Source organism: Rhinolophus ferrumequinum, chromosome 5 (assembly GCF_004115265.2).
Source record: "Rhinolophus ferrumequinum isolate MPI-CBG mRhiFer1 chromosome 5, mRhiFer1_v1.p, whole genome shotgun sequence".
Classification (NCBI taxonomy): domain Eukaryota; kingdom Metazoa; phylum Chordata; class Mammalia; order Chiroptera; family Rhinolophidae; genus Rhinolophus; species Rhinolophus ferrumequinum.
In genome coordinates this window covers 78,632,612-78,651,476 of record NC_046288.1, presented here as the reverse complement: position 1 = coordinate 78,651,476, position 18,865 = coordinate 78,632,612, and the positions used below count along the sequence as shown (strand labels likewise).

The 18,865-nt window shown below is 43.9% G+C and overlaps 1 protein-coding gene across 1 annotated transcript in view; it reads left to right on the top strand.

Moving 5' to 3' along the window:
* Positions 1 to 2,169: 2,169 nt before the first annotated feature.
* BST1 (bone marrow stromal cell antigen 1) overlaps positions 2,170 to 18,865 on the top strand; it is a 26,807-nt gene continuing 10,111 nt past the window's right edge. Inside the window, exons 1-8 of the mRNA XM_033106520.1 lie at positions 2,170 to 2,611; positions 3,848 to 3,974; positions 5,463 to 5,598; positions 9,426 to 9,508; positions 12,234 to 12,310; positions 12,637 to 12,729; positions 15,239 to 15,325; positions 18,189 to 18,248. Of these exons, the coding sequence (XP_032962411.1) occupies positions 2,313 to 2,611; positions 3,848 to 3,974; positions 5,463 to 5,598; positions 9,426 to 9,508; positions 12,234 to 12,310; positions 12,637 to 12,729; positions 15,239 to 15,325; positions 18,189 to 18,248 (962 nt within the window). The 5' untranslated portion in view covers positions 2,170 to 2,312. The remainder of the gene's footprint in view (positions 2,612 to 3,847; positions 3,975 to 5,462; positions 5,599 to 9,425; positions 9,509 to 12,233; positions 12,311 to 12,636; positions 12,730 to 15,238; positions 15,326 to 18,188; positions 18,249 to 18,865) is intronic.

Below are 18,865 nucleotides of genomic sequence, written 5' to 3'. Positions count from 1 at the left end.
GATAAAGCCTTTTCTTTCCTCCCCATAGACATATGCTCGCATTCCAGGAGTAATGAATAACGTCTCTAGGGAAGGATAGAAAGATGAACGAGAAACCCCATAAAACCCTAGAGTCTCCTACTGCACGCACAGGTAGCATCTGGCCCATCTCATGACGTGCTGTGGGAATTAGGGCATGAGGAATTGATACATAATGCTGATCTGGCTGGTTTTTGTTTTTGCTGTTAGTAACTGTGTCTGACCCAGAGGCCTTGTGCATTTCTGTCAGTATATGTCAGTTCTGCAAAATCCCCTTTACCATGCAAAGCTTGTATGCACAGGCTCCAGGCATTAGGATTTGGGCATCTTTTAGTGGGGGTGGGGGGCCATTATTCAACCTATGTCAGCCTACCTCCTGGTTCTCAAAGACTCATACCGATCCATCCCACATGAGACGTATATTCACCCATCCGAAAAGTACCCCCAAGTCTCAGCCCATTATAGCATCAACACAAGTCCAAAATCTCAGAATCTAAGTCTCATCAGCTCAAAAGTCTCAAATCGCATACCTAAATCAGGTATGGGTGCAGTTCCATGTATAACCAACCCATCCTGGGGCAAAATCCTCTATGAACCTGTGAGACTAGACAGCAAGTTCTGTGCTCCAAAAGTACAGTGGTGGGACAGGCATAGAAGTAACTGTTACAGACATTTCCATTTAAAAAGGGAGAAAATGAAAAGCAAAGGAGTCACCAGCCAATCACTTACAAAGTCCACCTGACCAAACCCCAATTAAGATTCAAAGCTTGGGAATAACTTATGTGGCTCGTGCGTCTGCCCTGTGGACCCATGCCTACACTCTGGAGTTGTGACTCCACCCTTACAGAATACTATAAGGTCAGCAATGAATAATATTCATAAGGTCATAATCAGGTAAATGCTGATTATTGATTTAAAGTATGGTATATCTGTGTTGGGGCGATGAAGGGGTTACAGAAAGATGCCTTTTGAGGATGTAGGTTTTAAGATAAAATGTCCCTTTCCATACTAGGAAGTCAAAGTATAATATCCAAGATGGAAACATCAAGAAACAGCATATAGACATGTTATTTAGAAATGTGGAAGTAAATACCAGGAAAAAAACTGTTGAAAGAATTTAAAATGCTTATTTGTGGAATGTAGACTTGAGCTAGGCAGGAAAATGCAGAATTTGGTTATAAATTTTAAAAACGGAAAACAAGATTCAAATAAAATGTTATAGAACCCTCCAGACCTCCCCCTCACCTGCCTCCCGTGTTTATCAAATGCCTGCCAGACAGAGTCCATAGCCATCGTTACTGTAAAAATCGAGAACTAAGCCCTCCATGAGGAATTCTGTTAATCCCGGCATCCTGGCTCTCTAAAAACTGATTGTCTCTAGGATTTTCGCTTCAATCTAGAAGGGAGATGGTAGCCTCAAAAAGTTACTTAACTTTCCTGGGTTTCCGCATCTGTTAAATGGGGATTATAAACCTAGCTCCAAGAATGTTGTGAAAAGTACACTTGTAGAGTGCGTGGCACATAGAACAGCTAATAAATATTTGTTTTTGTGGTTATTATTTTCTGAAAACAAACAAAACCCATTCATCATTGGCGGATGGAAAAGAGGGTATCTATCCAAGTTGTCATAGTTTGGGGCCAGAAACATCTTCTCTCTGCTGACTGAACTCTCCCTTCTGCTCTGGGGCTCCCTCATCTGGACTCAGGCCAAGATTAGCCAAGAGCGAATGTCCTGGCCCAGGTGATGTCCCAACTCAGCCCTGGAACTGAATCAGAAAGCGCGGGGAGAAAGCCATCGAGGGTATTGTGTTGAGAAGCGGGAGCAGCTGGTGTACTGAATTAAGAGCATGAAGATTACGACCTGCTGAATGAAGGGGTACAAGCCCCCCACACGGTGGGCAGGTAGCGCCCTCAGTATCCAGCCCTCACATCGGGAAAGTGAAACCCATGGGGTCCCTTTGACTGAAGGCGCAGTTTCGATACACTCACACAAAGAAAGGATTTATTACTTACAGATCTTAGCAGGGGGTGGGGGTGCAGGGTGCCCCTGAGGGGCGGAGGGCAGCCCCTCCACCCTCCCCTGTCAAGAGACAGGGGGCGACAGAGAGCAAGGCAGCAGGCTCGAATTACTTAACTGGGGCGGAGTCGCTGACTTAACTCTACGTGGGTGTAACTCTTAGTGGCTATTTTAACAGATGTCCCAGAAAAGGAAAGCGGGAACTTCTGGCGGGAATCCTAAACTCAAAGCCTTATCTAAGCGTCCAGTCTAGACTCTTGGTGTAGCATCCAGTAAAATGTCCATGCAGCAAGTCACAAAAACAAAAGTTTTCTTCCCAGCGTCAGCTCGGGGGAGCCACCTCAGCGCCAAACGAGGAAACAAGTCCAGCCGCCGGCTCTTCCAAATTTCCGCTATGGCTGCGCCCGGATGGGCGCTGTTCAGGTTGTCTCTCTCCGCGCTGCTGCTGTGGCTGGCAGCGGCGGGTGCGGGCCGCGCAGACGCGCAGTGGAGTGGGGAGGGTACCAGCCCACACCTGCCGAGCATCTTCCTGGGCCGCTGCGCGGAGTACGTGGCGTTGGTGGCCCCTCAGCTGCGGTGAGCATGGAGGGCGGGCACGGGGCGCTGAGCCGGTGAAGACTGGGAAAGGGGGAGGACTAGGAGGGGAGGAGCGGAAATAAAGGAGAGGGGGGAGAAAAACACAATGAGAGGGGGAAGCGGGCAGTCAGGAGGAGAGAGGAGGGTCTGGGGACAGGAAAATTGGGTCTAAAGGTCAGGGGCTTGATATGAGGGGTGCGCGTGGGGGGGGAGGATGGGGGTCCTAAAGGTCAGGGGAGCCAAGTGTGGAGGGTGGGTCTAGAGGTGAAGGGGGTGGTGTGTGGCAACTGCAGGTGTGGGGTGTGTGTGTGTGTGTGTGTGTGTGTGTGTGTGTGTGGTGGGGGTGGGTCTACAGGTGACCATTAGGGAGAGGTGAATTTGGATGACAGCCCCAGACCCAGCAGACCCAGGAATTCCACGAGTTCAGGTACTTCGGCAATTGAAATTTCAAATCTAATCTAGAGAACTTTTTTTTTTTTTTTAAAGTTTCAGTGTCTTTTGCCAGCTTCTTACTAATTTTTGTTCCTTCTTGGACACATCTTTTTGTTTTCATAGTCCCTTTCTTGTGCCAGTTATTTTTAATGTGACACATTTCCGGCAAAAAAAAAGGGAGAGAATCACATGAGGAACGCCCATGTCACCTAATACGAGAAATAAAATGTTACTAATGAGTGGGAATGCTTTTAGAAAGCTAGACTAGAAGTCAAGAGTTGTGGCTGGCACTGGAGGTCATACTTTCTGCCTTACCAGGAATTGCAACAGCCTGTCTCAACAGGTGTGCTCATTCCTGATTTTACAAGGACCTGTACATGGGCCTGACCTCACCTGGACCCACCCCTACAATGGACCTCATTGTCTAAATGAAGAAGCTGGGAGCCTGTGTGGCTTATTGGAATTGTCACCTTCTGGCTCGATGCCTTTTCTGCTCCTCTCTGTGAGCGTGGGGCGAGACTTTATTCCTTACCTCTGAAAAACTTGTGTATTACCTTCAGAGAGACACTTCCACTGTCCGATTTCTCAATCCATCCCCTAAGTTATTAATTTTTTTTCCTCTTCTGAATTGGGGTTAATGCATGAGCCATGACAATTCCTTATCTTTTTTTGTATGCTTAGTTTGGCAGAGTTGATGTATGACAAAATGGCTTGTAAAGCTCGCAGAGTACGTTGAGAGAAATGGAAAGACATCACATTGCGATGTGATTTCTCCTCCCTCTATAAACTTGTTCTTTTGCACAGGGACAAGAACTGCACAGCCATCTGGGAAGCCTTTAAAATGGTGTTGGATAAGGACCCCTGTTCCGTGTTGCCCTCTGACTATGACCTTTTTATGAACCTTTCCAGGCATTCCATTCCCAGAGACAAGGTAACTCCATGACCCCATAAAACAATGCTCTCTAAAGACAGACTTGTGAAATTAGCTGCGTCCAGGGATCCTGCAGTGTTACGGGAACATCAGGCACAAATTCACAACGCACTTGCACTTGTGGAGCTCTGTGGTGGGAAGGTGGCTTCATCTTCAACAGTGACCTTGGCCTTCCTGCCTGTCTGGGCAGAAGGAAATTGTCTGAGTCAACAAGTCAGTGCAAGAATCACAAGGGCATCAGGATGGCGCCACACTTTTCCATCCCTAGCCAACTCTGTCCTAAATGACCCTAACGGCCTGAACCTTGAGTAATTCAGAAAGCTCTCAAACTCAAGTATCCTCCCAGAAAACCAATCTCTCCTTGTAACGGGCCTGAAGATTATATCTACTTAGTATCAGTGTCTTTAAGAAAACCACATATCTATATTGTCTGCACTCTAAATTCTAATAAAATGAAAATAAATGAGACAATCTATGTAAAATGTTTGCTTGGAACAGTACCTTGAGTTGAAAGAACATTAGGTAGCATTTTTATTTTTCTGATATAATTCTTAGCCTGATTTTTTTTCGTTGTCAAATCTTACCATTGATTTTTTTTTTTTTTTCACTTGTAAGGGCAGGTAAATGGAGCTGGAGGGTCAGAGAGATAATAGACTGAAAACATGATTTTTAAGTATGTGTTGCATTTTGAACCCTGCTGCCTCCCTGCCAGTAAAAATGAGAGCCATAAATTGTGGCCTCTTCCTTCATAGATTATGGTTCTAGTTGATGAACTCAGTAAATACTTACTGAGCTACTGCCATGTGTCGGGCATGTGCTAAGGGTTGAGGCTGCAGCAGGGAACAAAACAGCCCCTGCCCTTGGGAGCTTCCAGTCTAGGCACAAAAAAAGTTTGACTTCTGATGAGATAATGAGTGAGCAGGGTATTCCTATTTGTATTATCATTATGTGAAAAAACTGACTTCATAGTTGGAGAAATGTATTTGTGAGGCTCTTTATACTTTATGAAATGCTTTTTGTGATTGCATATCATCCTAACCACAGCTGTGGAAGAAGAGAAAAGGCTCATGGTTCCCATTTTCCAGATGTGGAAACTGAGGTACAGGGAGATGACATGCCTTGGTCAAAATCACACATTTAGTGTATCACAGAGCCAAGATTCAAACCCGGGTCCCTTGATCATCTTTTCTATCCTGGGATCTTCACACACACACACACACTCCCCCACACACTCCACATTGTCTTCACATTGTACTACTGGGAAAATATTTCATTAACATTTGCATGATACCCTTGGACTCAAAGGAACAGAGGTGGTACCACTCTCTGAACTGGTAATTAAAACGAAGAAAATAAAGAGCAGTTGTGAGGCAAGTCAGAGTTGAATGAGAAATGGGTTGCCTGACTTACCTTGATGATATTGTGCCTGAAACACAAATTTGTTTTGATTTTATTTTGTAGTTTAATGTTGTGTTTGTTTTTCCTTAGTCGCTGTTCTGGGAAAATAATCAGTTCCTTGTTACTAGCTACGCGGATAACACCCGTCGTTTTATGCCTTTGCAAGACGTTCTGTACGGCAGGACTGGAGATCTCTTGAGCTGGTGCCGACAGAGAAATGCCTCCGGTAAGACTCCTGCACAGATCACAAGAAAAATAAAGAGTTCTCGTTTACTGTGCATTTGCCATTTGGGCTAAGTGCTTGCATATGCTTTTATCTCTTTGATCCCTTCCCTCAATCCTCTGAGGTAGTGGTAATAATAATTAATAATAATAATAACAGCACTTATATTTTGCTAGGAACTTTCTAAGCACTTTACGTATATTAACTAATTTAATCCCTGCAACAGCCCCATGGGATAGGTCTCATCCTAATTCCTATTTTGACAAATGAGGAAACTGAGGCACAGCAAGGTTAAGAAACTTGCTCAGGGGTGCGCAGCTAGTAAACAGCAGAGTCGGACAGTCTGACTCCAGAGCACATGTTCCCAACGCTGCGCAACTCAGCTGCCCTATCCTCATTTTCCCGAGGGGGAAACTGAGGCTTAGGGAGGTTAAATCACTTGAAGAGATAGAGGCCAGGATGCAACCCTCTTCTGATGGATCTGAAGCCTGTGCTCTTAAATGCCACTCCAGGCCACCAGTAGATATTTCGAGATTAAAATCACAGTGAAAGTTTAAGTCACAAGGACTGACCTGATGGTAGGGACAACTCTCCTCATTCATCCAGCTCCCATGCTCGGATCTGGCAGTAAAGCGTCCCCACCGTCGGGGAGCTGATAGCCTTGTGAGGGTCATTTACTCCCTCATCTGTGTGCTCTGATGCAGGAAGGACTACGGAGCAGCAGAGTGAGACACCAGCCTTGACCAGAGTATCCAGGAAGCTTCCTGGTGGCTCTTGCCTCTGGATGAATCTTGAAGGCTGAGCAGGAGCAAGGCCGGGAGGTGGGGGAAGGAGTTCCCTTTATGAAGGCTGGAAAGTCTCCCCGCTGTGTATCGGAGTCACTTTAAAAGTTAACCTGAGCTCAGTTGTGTTTATTCTCCTCCATTCATTTATCCATCCAGTTAACATTCGTAGAGTGCCTCCTATGTGCCAGGTCTCCCTCTTTTAGGTACTGGGTACGCAGCAGAGATTAAAACAGGAAAATAATACCCATCCTTACATTATACGTAGAGGGGGGAGACAAGACAGTAAACAAGCAGGTAAAATATATTATCTACCATAAGATTTTAAGGGCTACAGAGAAAAGCAAATCAGGGAAACAGGACAGGAAGTGCTAGATTGGTGAGGATGGAAGAGGAAAGTGTTGCAATCTTTCATAGGCCCAGGGAAAGCCTCACTAAGAAGCTGATATTTCAGCAAAGACCTGAAGGAGACGAGGAAGAGCATTTCCTGACAGAGGGAACAGCAGGTGCAAAGGCCCTGAGCTGGGAGTGTGTCTGGCATATTTAAAGAACAGCAAGGGGGGCAATAAGTAAAGATAAAAGTAGTCAGCTACAAGGCTAGAGGAATAAAGGAGGCCCCGGCGGCCAGGACATTGCAAGGACTCTGGCTTTCACTATGAGTGAGAAGGGAAGCACTGCAAGGTACAGGGCAATGGACGTGGCCATTCTTCCAATGGACCAGGAAGTGATCCCTGACCAGGAAGCCTGTTTGATTATCCTGCAGAGGGTGGGAGAGGATGGCAGAGGGACGTGATGGATAGAGTATGATGGAAAGGTGTATAATACAAAATAAGTATTTGGCCTTTGTCTCCCAGTTCCTGGCACACAGCTCCTAAAGCCTTTGGAATCTGAGGAGTGATAAAAGTGTCTTTTGTATGGCAATGAGATGACTGGTGGTTGAGGCCCGTAGATAGCTTCAGATGGCGGTTGGTCACCAGAAAAACCACGGCATGATTAGAGAGTTGGAACTTGTAGCCCCATTTTCTGTCCCCCAGGAAGGGGAGATGGGCTGGAGATTGAGCTAATCACCAGCAGCCAATGATCTAACCAACTATGCCCACATAACGAGATCTCCACTAAAAATCCCTAAATGATGGGGTTTGAGAAGATTCCAGTTGGTAAACATATCCAGATACTGGTATGGTAGTGCACCCAGAGAGGTCATGGAAGCTCCACGCACCCACCGTCCATACCTTGCCTATGCATTTCTTCCATTTGGCTGTTCCTGAGTTGTACTCTTTACAACAAGCCAGTAATAGTAAATAAGGTGTCTTCCTGAGTTCTGCGAGCCATTCTAGCAAATTCTGGCACCTGACGAGGGGGTTGTGGAAACCCCTGAATTTATAGTCAGTTGGTTAAGAGTATAGGTGTCAACTTGCAGCTGGTGTCTGATGTGGGAGTGGTCTTATGGGACTGAGCCCTTAAGCTGTGGGCTTTGTGCTAATTCTGCATAGTGTCAGAATTGAATTGAATTGTAGGACACCCATCTGGTTCCTGGAGAGTCTGGAGAAATGATTGATATGGGGAAAGAAACCCCACGCATTGGTTGTCAGACGTGTTGTTAGTAAAACAGCGCAGAGAAAGTGCCCCAAGAAACCACAAGGTTATTCCCCCACCTCTCCGTTTCTATCTATGCCATCCTATGAGGGGTCTTTGTTTAAAAAGGAAGTGAAGTCCAGAGGTTAGGGTCCACAAAATAATGGGATGTTGCTATCGTTGGAGTCCTGTGGGGCCACGAACAGTGATGATCAGACTTTGTGTTTATTGATCTGGGAAGGTGTTTGTGATATGTTTTTAAGGGAGAAAATCAAGATAATCCAAATAAAAATGCATACACAATGCATATATGAAAGTATGCACATGAACAAGTCAAGAAGAGGCACACCCAAACTGTTAACAGCAGTTCTTGCTGGGAATATGGGACTGTACATTTTTTTTTCCTATCCACATTTTCCATTTTTTTGTGTTTGTAATTTAGATATATTGTGAGAATGAAAGATTTTTGAAGAAGAACATTCTTCAACTAAGTCAATGATCATTAATAATATTCACCAGTCGTTCATAGTCTAAGAACAAGAAAGTATAAAACAGGTAAATACAGAAATTGTTGGCTGTCAGAAATGGCGGAAGGAGCCCTGGGAAGCTAGAGAGTTAGACTGTGGTATGTACCATCCTCCGTGTCATGTACCATCTAGGGGACCTCTCTGAGCCTCAGATCGCTGAAAAATCGGGACATGGGCCTGCAGAGATGATAACCTGGACGGTCTGCAAACCTAGAGTGTGTAATTCAAAGAAGTAATTACCACTCTCTTAAGTAATGTTAGGTAAGATCCTCTCTTAACGATGGACCTTGCATCAGAGGACAGACTCCCTAAAACCATTACAGATTGCCAAATCTGCACCGGCCCAAAGCATGTCATTACCCTCCAGGTAGTACATAATTTTGCCCTGTTTGGTTCTTTCTGGAACAACTTGTCAACTAACACTTTCTTCTGTTTTTACAAAGTAAATGGTGAACAAATACCATATGTACCTGCTGTATTGTATCTGTAAAATTTAATACATTCGAACATTTTATATATTTTAAATATTATAAAATACCTATTTTCTTGGTCTAGTTTTCTTGTATTTACTTCTAAGACCAGGGCTAACTGGAGAAAGCACTTCTCCCAGGAGAGCAAAGTTTTGTGGGGGGGTTTTAATCCCTTTACTAGAGTGCCAGTAGAGAAATCACCCAGCTGACATGCGGATACTCTGTGGTCCCCCAAGCTCACTCATCTGCCAGCTGTTCAGGTCTCTGCCTTCCTCATGTTTGTGCCAAGCAAGATGACAGATGTCTTCATATCACTCACCAGGCTCTTTATGGACTGGGTGGGCAGAACTGAGAATGTTTCACTTGTACAGAACACAGGCTAACTATATTCTATGGAGCCAGCAAGTATTTTTTAATGAATTCATTTTTCCCTATATAATCTTGAAATGAAATGTGTTTATCCATTTTCCCCTTAGGACTCGATTACCAATCCTGTCCTACATCAGAAGATTGTGAAAACAATGCTGTGAATTCTTTCTGGAAAAGGGCATCCATGCAGGTCATGCTGGGCTGGGCAGCTGGGTGGCTCAGCGTGTGGGAACATGGGACAGAGGGGTTCAGAGACTGGGCTATCGGGTCATTGTTTAACTGTTTGGAGCCTCACTTTCCACCTTTGCAACAGTCTGAGTCATTCTCTCTGCTCCGTGAAGTTGTAACTTTAAGCTAAAAGACTTGACGCCGTGCCTGGCATGGAGAAATCAGTGAGTGAGTGTTAGTCATGAATGAGGATACCAAATAGTCGATATTGTTACTATTGTGCCGTGGTTGTTGTTAGTACTTCAAATCAATGTGATCTTTATTGCTGTGTAAAACGGGGTAGCCCCTGCTTTCTGGGACACTGTGGGACGCCTGAGATGTAGATGTGGGGGTCGGAAATGTCTACAAGACTGATGTCAGTGGGCGAGGAGGTGATAGGTGACTGAGGACCAACTGGAGACATGGAAATGATCCCCTGAAGGTAAGTCCACTCCTTAGACAGTGTTGTCACCAGAGTTGATGATAGTTACCAGCAGCCATGAGATGCCATTGAGTACAGCTTATGTCTCCTGTCACCAGAACAAAGATCAGGAATAAAGAGTGTTAAGTCTGTATGTAGCTCAGCACTCAGCAAAGAGCTGTCTACTGTCACATGTTAGCTATATTGACTAGGTGGCCCATGGACCTTCAGGGTCCTTCCCGCACTGCTGCGAACCCTCTTTCAGGGCTATCCATGTCTCTGGATCTTGAGGCATCTACGGGGTCCATCGTTCATCAGGGTGAGAGGGACTTTGGTCAAATCCTCCACCACGGGGGCCACTGGGAGCTAAGCAGAGGGCCTGCTCCAGACAAGACATTCTGTTTACTCCTGTGCTCTCCTGCCAGTCCAGTGGGAGCACTCCATTTGCACCCACTTCCTATAGCTTCTGTTTGGAGTGCAGGCTATGGTCACTGAGCCCCTCGCTGAGGGGCTGTGGCTGTGTCATCACCTGAACGTAGATCATGATGACAACTCAGGGGTGATGTCAACATTGCCCACAAAGGAACCATATAGTCTACCCAGTGGATCTACCTGACTTCAAAATGTGTGTTCCAAACGGCCATCTTATACTTCCTCCAGTTCTGCAATGGGAATCTATAGTAATTGTGCTCACATTTTATAAGCTCTTAGAATATGCTGGATAGTCCAAGCCTGTGGAGAGGTAGTAGAGACATACTCAGTAAGTTTTAATAATAATTATTATAAATGATTTGATCTTTACAACAGTTCTATGAGGTAGGAACTCTTATTACCCTTATTTTACAGACAGAAAAAAATGGGGCGCGGAGACGTCAAGAAATGTGAGCAGACTTATTACAGAGTTAATAAGTAAGGAGCCAGAGACCAAGTTTTCGACCACTGCATCGTTCATGCCTCATTCTATCTGCATGCATTTTTTAAATTAGTTTTTCTTATCAATATAACAGCTCCTTATGATAGAAAATGACAAATTGTATAAAATATAAATAAGAAAATGAATCATCCATAATTCCTATCACTAAAGGCAACCCATTCAGCATGGTGGTCATCAGACCTTGACATCTGTGTGCCTAACCATGACTGTTAGCACTATTTGGAAGCAACCTGAGACGTGTGACGTGGACTATCTTGTTGCTTTGCTGCAGCTGGCATTGGCCATCACTGTGCTGGAAAATAAGCCCAGCCTCTTGTATCTCGGGCTGCACAATACCATTAGCCCACCCCGCTCCGTTCTAGTGTAAGCATTTTATCACGGAAACTATATGCTCCAGCAGTGTTCTGAACTGGAGATTTGGGGACTTTTCTGAACTCTTTCCCTTGGGAATTTCAGGGGTTGGCGAATATTCCCTGACTTCTGCCCATTTATTTTTAACCTAGAGTGTGTGCTCCACCCACCTAATCTTGCATTTTGCTTTGAATGTTAGCACTTCCTATGCTGTGGCAAATCTTTTGTACACTTGTATTAATTAATAGCTGGGTAATATCTCAGATATGTAAATATCATGATTTACTTGCTATTCCCTTGTCATTGACTATTTTAAATTGGTTACAAACAATGCTGCAATACACATCTTTGCACACCGCGTGGTCCTTAATGCTCTTTACCGAGTATTTCTCGCTCATCTTTTTTGCACTCCTCTGCCTCTTAAAGTTACTTACGTGTGACTTGCACTGGCCATTGAGATGTGAATGGGAGTGACCGTGTTACTTCTGGGTGGAAGGAAATCTTAAAGAACTGGTCTATGATTTACCGCTTTCCCCTTCTCTCTTCCTGGTAACTAGTGACTTTGCAGATATGGAGACCTCATCAGTTTGGGACCCAAAGTGAGGAGCAAAAGCCCAATGGACCTATGATAAACATGTAGTGTGCGCATGAAATAAATCTAGTTTAAATGTAGTTTAAAGCCCCTGTGATTTCAAGGTTGTTCATATGGCAGCATAACTTAGTCCACTCCAGCTGGTGCAATGCTGGAATCTGATACTATATCATATTATTTTCTTAGGGTAAATTCCCAGATGTGGAATTATTGAGTCTATGAGTTTTTGACATTTCAAAGCAATTTGCTTTCCAAGATATACTAGCTTGCATCCCTTCTAGCTGTATGAAATATCAAATTTATCACACCCTTGCCAGTATTGAAAATTGTCAATTAAAAAAAATTTGGCCATTGCATAGCTGAAAAAGGACATGTCTTACTTTACTCAAAATATTTGTTTCTCTTTACAGTATTCAAAGGATAGTTCTGGGGTGATCCATGTTATGTTGAATGGTTCAGAGCCAACAGGAGCCTATCCCGTAAAAGGGTAAGAATGTTGGCACAAACAAATACAACAGAAATGCCCAATTGTTTGTCTAGTTGTTTTGGATGGAGGCTTAAGAGAATTGTCCTAATCCCCAATCTAATGCTTGCTTTAATAAGTTCAGGTGGAGCAAAACAATTGAATGACCTGGAGATCAGAGACATGTCTCTACAGTTTTACCATTAACAACTGATGACTACATGAATGAAATCAGTAACCTAAAAATTAAAGCTAAAAAATTACCCCCAAAAGCTTTAAAACAAAAGTAATATGTAAATCAACTAACAATGAAATGGGGAAAGTAAAAAAAAGGCTTTCCTATTTTTCAGGTTTTTTGCAGATTTTGAAGTTCCCTACTTCCAGAAGGATAAGATCACACGAATTGAGATCTGGGTTATGAATGAAATTGGAGGACCCCAAGTGTAAGTTATGAAGCTATTGATGAGGGTAATTGTGTAAACATGCTTTTCTTGGATATGTTATGATCAAGTCTGTTTTACATTTTCATGTTTTGGGGAAACAATAGTCTTCTCTGTTTCTAACGTGAAGGGCAGAGAAAGGGAAAGACTTGACTTTCTGGAAATGTCACTAGCCAGTCCTGAGCCCAGAGAAAAAAACCTTTTTTATCCAGATACTCCTCTCAGCCAATGAAAGTCATGTTCCTTTCTAAGCAACCTAGGCAGCTTTGGATTGGACAATTCCTCATGCATTTGTGTGGGTCAAAGCCAGTTTCTCCTTCTTCAAGAGTTTTGAAGCCCCAAAATTCTTACCAAGCGTTCTACGAATTGACCCAAAGGCTATGTAATGAAGACCTTATTCTCAGAGAACAATCAGTTCCACAACTGGGTCTCAGAAAACTGGCTAAGGAAACTTTTAAGACCCACATTTTCTGGGAAACCTCTTGAGTTTATATAAATGGAAGCTTGAATTCATCCTTCTCATCATCAAAGGACACTGCTGGCAAAACTGCACATAAAAAACTTAAAACACAATTAGTTCAGAGACAAGCCAATGAGGCCAAGCCCAGTTGAAGCTGTTCATCCATGATGGTCCGTGAGAGGCAAGCTGGGGCCTTGGTGTTCAGAGCACTGATGTTACATGGAGGGGAGTATGGCCAGCTCCAATGAGTGGAGGTGTTATTGAAAGTATATTCTGAAAGAAAGTTAGCAAATTCCCCACTTCATATAACGAGTGATATTTTTTTTCCCTGTATTTCTCTTTTCAGGAGATTAATGAGACTTGCTGTTGCACGAAAAACAATGTGTATTGTTTTTCTTATTTCTTTGAGAAGTCGATCTTTGTCTAGAAATTGTGCGTGCTTGTTGTGTTGATGTGTCTATCAGAGAAAGCTTGTCCTTTGAACCTACCTGTAATGAGACAAGGAAATTGCAGTCGAATATCATCTCAGGCCGTCCCTTCTCCTGCAAAAGAAATGATAAAGGGCTCAGAACACCTGCTTGTACATTTGTGCCACAGGGTGAAGTTGCAGGTCAGGAGCTAAGAAAGTGGGGGTCCTGAACTGCTGAGATTTTAGGGGGAAAAAAACCAGAGAGCTCAAAACAGCATGTGTATCCCTGATTGTGTTTAGCACTGCTTTGGCTGCCTTTATTTAAAAAAAAAAAAAAAAAAAAAAAAAAAAAAGGTAGAAGAACCTATTGACTGAGCTCTGTGTCTAGGTGTCCTGAAACCTCCATGTCATTGCTTACTAAAACATCCTGAGTACTGAGCTTGGCCCAGAGAAGGACATCATATCAGATTTTGGCAAGGCCCTAAAACATGACCTTGCCCGTGTCACTCATGTCATGCCTGGAATTTCCCTTCTTCTGGGAAAGCTTCCTTCTGTCACTCATTTCTCCCTGTACACTCCCTCTGTATTCATTTGACAGTGGGGAGGCTGCCTACCTTTCCATTCTGCATAAGCTGAGGCTGGGTCCTGCCTGTGATATCAATGGCGTGCCTACTAAGCACAGCTGGCTGTGTTGTATCTACCTCTTTGCCTTTACATACCCCCTGCTTAATTGTGACCTTCAGGAGGGCAGCATGCGTTTCAGTGTGGCAGTGTCTATCCAGAGTCTTCACATGCATTCAGAAGTTTGGGGCCAAAAAAACCTGTTTTTAGGAATTTATGCTAAGAAAATACATAATAAAGGATGTGTATGAAAATGAAACTTCATGAAGGTGTGTTGTGGTATCAGTGACATTGGACTATAGGAATTAATTTTGATCTTTAAAAAGAGGGCACTGGTTCTATGAATGATGTTTCGATTAGGGAAGGGAGAGCACGCAGGAATTAACCATAATGGCAGGAGGTATATGTGTATGTACACAGACATGGGCAAAATCAGAAAACAAAATGCACTGGACAGAAGAATACTATATTGTATTTTTTCAAAACTCTCGTGGGAATAAACCCATTTTAAAAGTCTAGAATGATATACATCAAAATGTTAGCAGCAGTTATCACTAATAATGTGAGATTTGGGGTATTTTTTTCTTTTTCTTTGCATTTTCTAACATTTTTTGATTTGTATGTTTTTGTTGCCATTTAAAGCTTAACGTAATACACTACGTTGAACAAGTGGGTGTTAGCACTGTGCCTGCCGGGGCACATCACGGAGCTGTGTTGGTGGCGGGGGCGAGAGTGGGGGTGCTATGGAACGCCCTGTGGCGCAGTGCACATGTGCCTGCAAGGCCCGGCCCCCGCACTTGACTTGCATAAGTCAGAGCAGCCGTAGGGTGCTCAGAGCAGCCCCTCCCGCGGTGCCCCGGCTTTACCAGAAGCAGTACTTTTGGGTCCAGAGATTTTCCCAGATATTTCTCCAGAGAGGAGACTATTCTAGGAGCACATGGTCAAAATAAATTTTAATTCACCCAGAAACAATGTCTTCCAGCCTCTTATTTTAGTTTTCTGTTTCTGTTTTTATGGTTTAGGGAATCCTGTGGAGAAGGCAGTGTGAAAATCCTGGAAGAGAGACTGAAAACAATGGGTTTCCAGTACAGCTGTATCGATGACTACCTGTAGGTGGTATATTATAATACAGTCAGTACATATATTCAAAGGTGGGTGGGGATTTGGGAGGGCCGGGGGCTGTTGAAATGGTTCTGTGGGGGTCAGCTCTAAAGGCCAGGGGACTGTGCCTTCTCAGTTGTCATTGGATGTGGGGACTGAGACTGCCTTCTGGACAGGTTGTGCCTGCCTCCACCCACTTCTGTCCAGAGCCCTTTTTAATGAGCTTGAGGAACAGAGCAGCCCTTTATCATTTGCGCATGTGCTGGTTCCTCCTCGATTGCTTATAGCATGGCGAGTAACCTGCAACAGGAACCATGGTGCCTGCATCCCTGGGTGCCCTGCTGCCTGTGGGATCCTTGCCCGTGCTACAAGCTGAGGTGGAGTATGTCTGAGATACTTACAGACAGGTACACCTTGGCTGTACACCAGTAGGAAATAGTAATAGCTACCCTTTATTGAGCACGTTATGGACCAGGTACTTTATGTACTTATAATCAGATAGCGTTTGAGGGCGTTCCTGATTCGTGGAACTGTAGATAAGTTTGGCTCAAAGCCCAGGACAGTTGAAACTGCCCTCAACTGGGAATTCCTCGCCTTCCTGCTTCTTGCTCCTTTCTGTGTCAGCACCTCAGTCTTCAGGTCTGTTTGGGTCCTCAGAGGCTGGAGTCCAACTCTGCAAGGAATTAGTGACTTTCCCCACCATTTGAGGGGATGGTAGGGTACAGATGACATCTGCAATGTCAGCCAGCACCCATGACCATCCAGCTGGCTCTGCCACCCTGTCTTCTCAAAAGCCAGGTGGGCTGACTCACCCTTCCATCTGAGCAAAGCCCCCTGGAAGCGTGGGTCTTCCCTGACTCATGCCTCCCCTAAGGGAACCCTCAAAACTGTTCTTTTTCCTACAGCTTGAAGCTGTACCATTTTACTCATCTATTATTGCTGATGCTCTCAGGAAATTCAAAAGTCAGGTGTTGTCATCACTCTCTTTTGAAGACGAAAGAGACCCGTTATTCTTTTGGAAATATAACCTATGTGCAGAGAAATGTACAAACCATAAGTATCCAGTTGAATGAATTTTCACAAGTTCAATATACACATGTAAGCAGCACCTAGATCAAGAAACAGACATAACAGACACCCCAGTGCTTCCCCCTCGACCTTCCTGTTAGTCTCCCCACACCCCCGTCCGTAACAGTAACCACTCCAGACTTGTGAGGTCATACATTAGTTTTGTCTGTTTTTTTCTCTTACAAATTTTTCAAATTTTAATTATGAATATTTTTTAAGGATCCATGAAAGTAGATAGAATAGTGTAACGAACCCCTACATATCCATCACCCAGCTTCAAAAATATCCCCTTTGTATGGATGGGTAGATTAAGGGTCCGAGAGGTTAAGGAAGTTTCCCAAGTCACTACTCAGTGACACACCTGAGTTTTGAACCCAGCATTGTATGGCCTTGAAGCATGCATGACCTTTACTTTATACTATAGGATTCTTCCTTTTTTAAAAGCATCAGATTTTAGTAAATTCTAAAAAGTTAATTCATACTCTAAAACTGCTTTATGATGGAGAAATGGCTAAAAATTTCACATTTCTGATCACTTTGCTTTAGTTCCCTAGAGGAGACTGTCTTTTTACAAGTCACTGGTCTAAGTGTGGAGGCCCAGCCAGAGCCGAAGGTCTCCTGCTGGTTCACAGCTGTCCTGCTGTTATTCTCTCTAGTGTTGTTCCCACCTAAGCTGGCCGCAGGGCTGTTCCCTTCTAAACCTGGCTTAGCCCCCCAGCTCCCATTTCCTCACTGACCATGGGGTTTTGTATTCCTCCTGGGAGCACAGAGCAGGTAACAAAATGTTTAACATGGGCCAGTGACAAAGGTTAACGAATCATCAAATTCTAAACCAGATGTAAGTGAGAACTTCCTGCCCCCACAAAATTCAGGTTATACTGGCCTCTGTCCTGTGGCAGTTGAGAGTTCTCCCCAAGATTCTTGGATTCTTGCAAATTTTGGCCAGGGCCTATCATTCCCTAGCCTCTCTGGACTCCTGGTTGATTTCTGCTTGGCACAGTGTTGAACCAGACTCAGTGAAACTAGATGCATTTGGGGGGTGGGGGTCGGCCAGAGGCATAATGACAACTACTCTCGTTAAAAAAAAAAAAAGAAAAAAAACTGCGTAGAGTAGACTTTACTGAAAAGTAGACGAGTCCTAGGAAGGGGTCACACAGCATGTCACAGAGTGAACAATGTATTTCCTATTCCTCCAAAGTCCCCTCCAGTCATTCTGCTGTGAGAGAGACGCTCGTGGCCTGTCTCCTACCTAATGCCCAGGTTATCCCTTTACCTAGTTCCTCTCTCCACTGCTGTTTTCTCTTTCCTCCCAGCTGCTCTGGAACCCCACCACGCAGAGCAGTTTAGCTTTCTTTGCTGAAGCCTGGGCACCAGCCGTCACCCATGTGCTTCCAGTCCAAACTTCTGCCCAAAGTATTTGAGAGGTTTTTTCCAAGCAAAATCATACATCCACACAGAAGTGATTCCATGCTCAGGCTCTAGTAAGCCTGCAAGGTTCAAGTTCACCTCCACACTTGTTCTTACTGTGAGAACTTGGGCAAGTTCCTCTGGACAGCTTTCTCAACTGTAAATTGGAGATGATAATAGTACCTGTTCCGTGTGGTCATTGTGAGGATTAAATGATATAATTTACGTAAAATACATAATCAGTTTTTGCTACACAGTGAGCATTCAATAAAAGAAACTGTGTTCTTCGAGACCAGAGACTTTGTATTCCCAGGACCTTGCAGGCACACCATAAATGTTTGATGCATGAAAGTCGTTTAAACAATCCCCTAACTATTATTTCTTTTCATTCTACAGGCCAGTGAAGCTCTTACAGTGTGTGGACCACAGCACTCATCCTGATTGTGCCTTAAATTCGTAAGTAAATATCTTCACCCAACCCCTTTGCTTTCCCAAGATAACCAGTCCTTACTATTTATAGAACATTGATGAATTGCAATATGATTTTCACAAAGTGCCCGGCTGTAGAGTCAGGTTTGTATTTCTGTGCTGTATTTCTCTCAGTCTGAACTGCTAAGCTTGTGCAGGTAGGATAAATATCTGCCCAGCTGAGCAGAGCCTTCCCCGATGCGTCCCTCTGCTCTAGCTGAATCTGCTTCTGCAGAAATTCTAGGAGTGTGTGTGTGTGGGGGGGGGGGGGGGGGCTGTAGGAAGGCCTTTTAAAAAATGTATTTCTTCATCCTAATATATTTTTAAATCATATTGATTTTTTTGAAAAGGTGATACATATGCATAGGATACAATTCAAAGTTATAAAAGGGTCAAGAAAGTAAACAAACTTTCTTCCTCTATTCCTAGTCACCCAATTCCCTTACCTAGAGCTACCAAAATTTCTAGTGTCTTGTGTATCTTTCTAGAATATTCTGTGCTCCAAAATAACACACACACACACACACACACACACACACACACTTATACTATTCATATAAATGATAGTACACATAGGACTCTACAGCTTGGTTTTGTTACAGAAT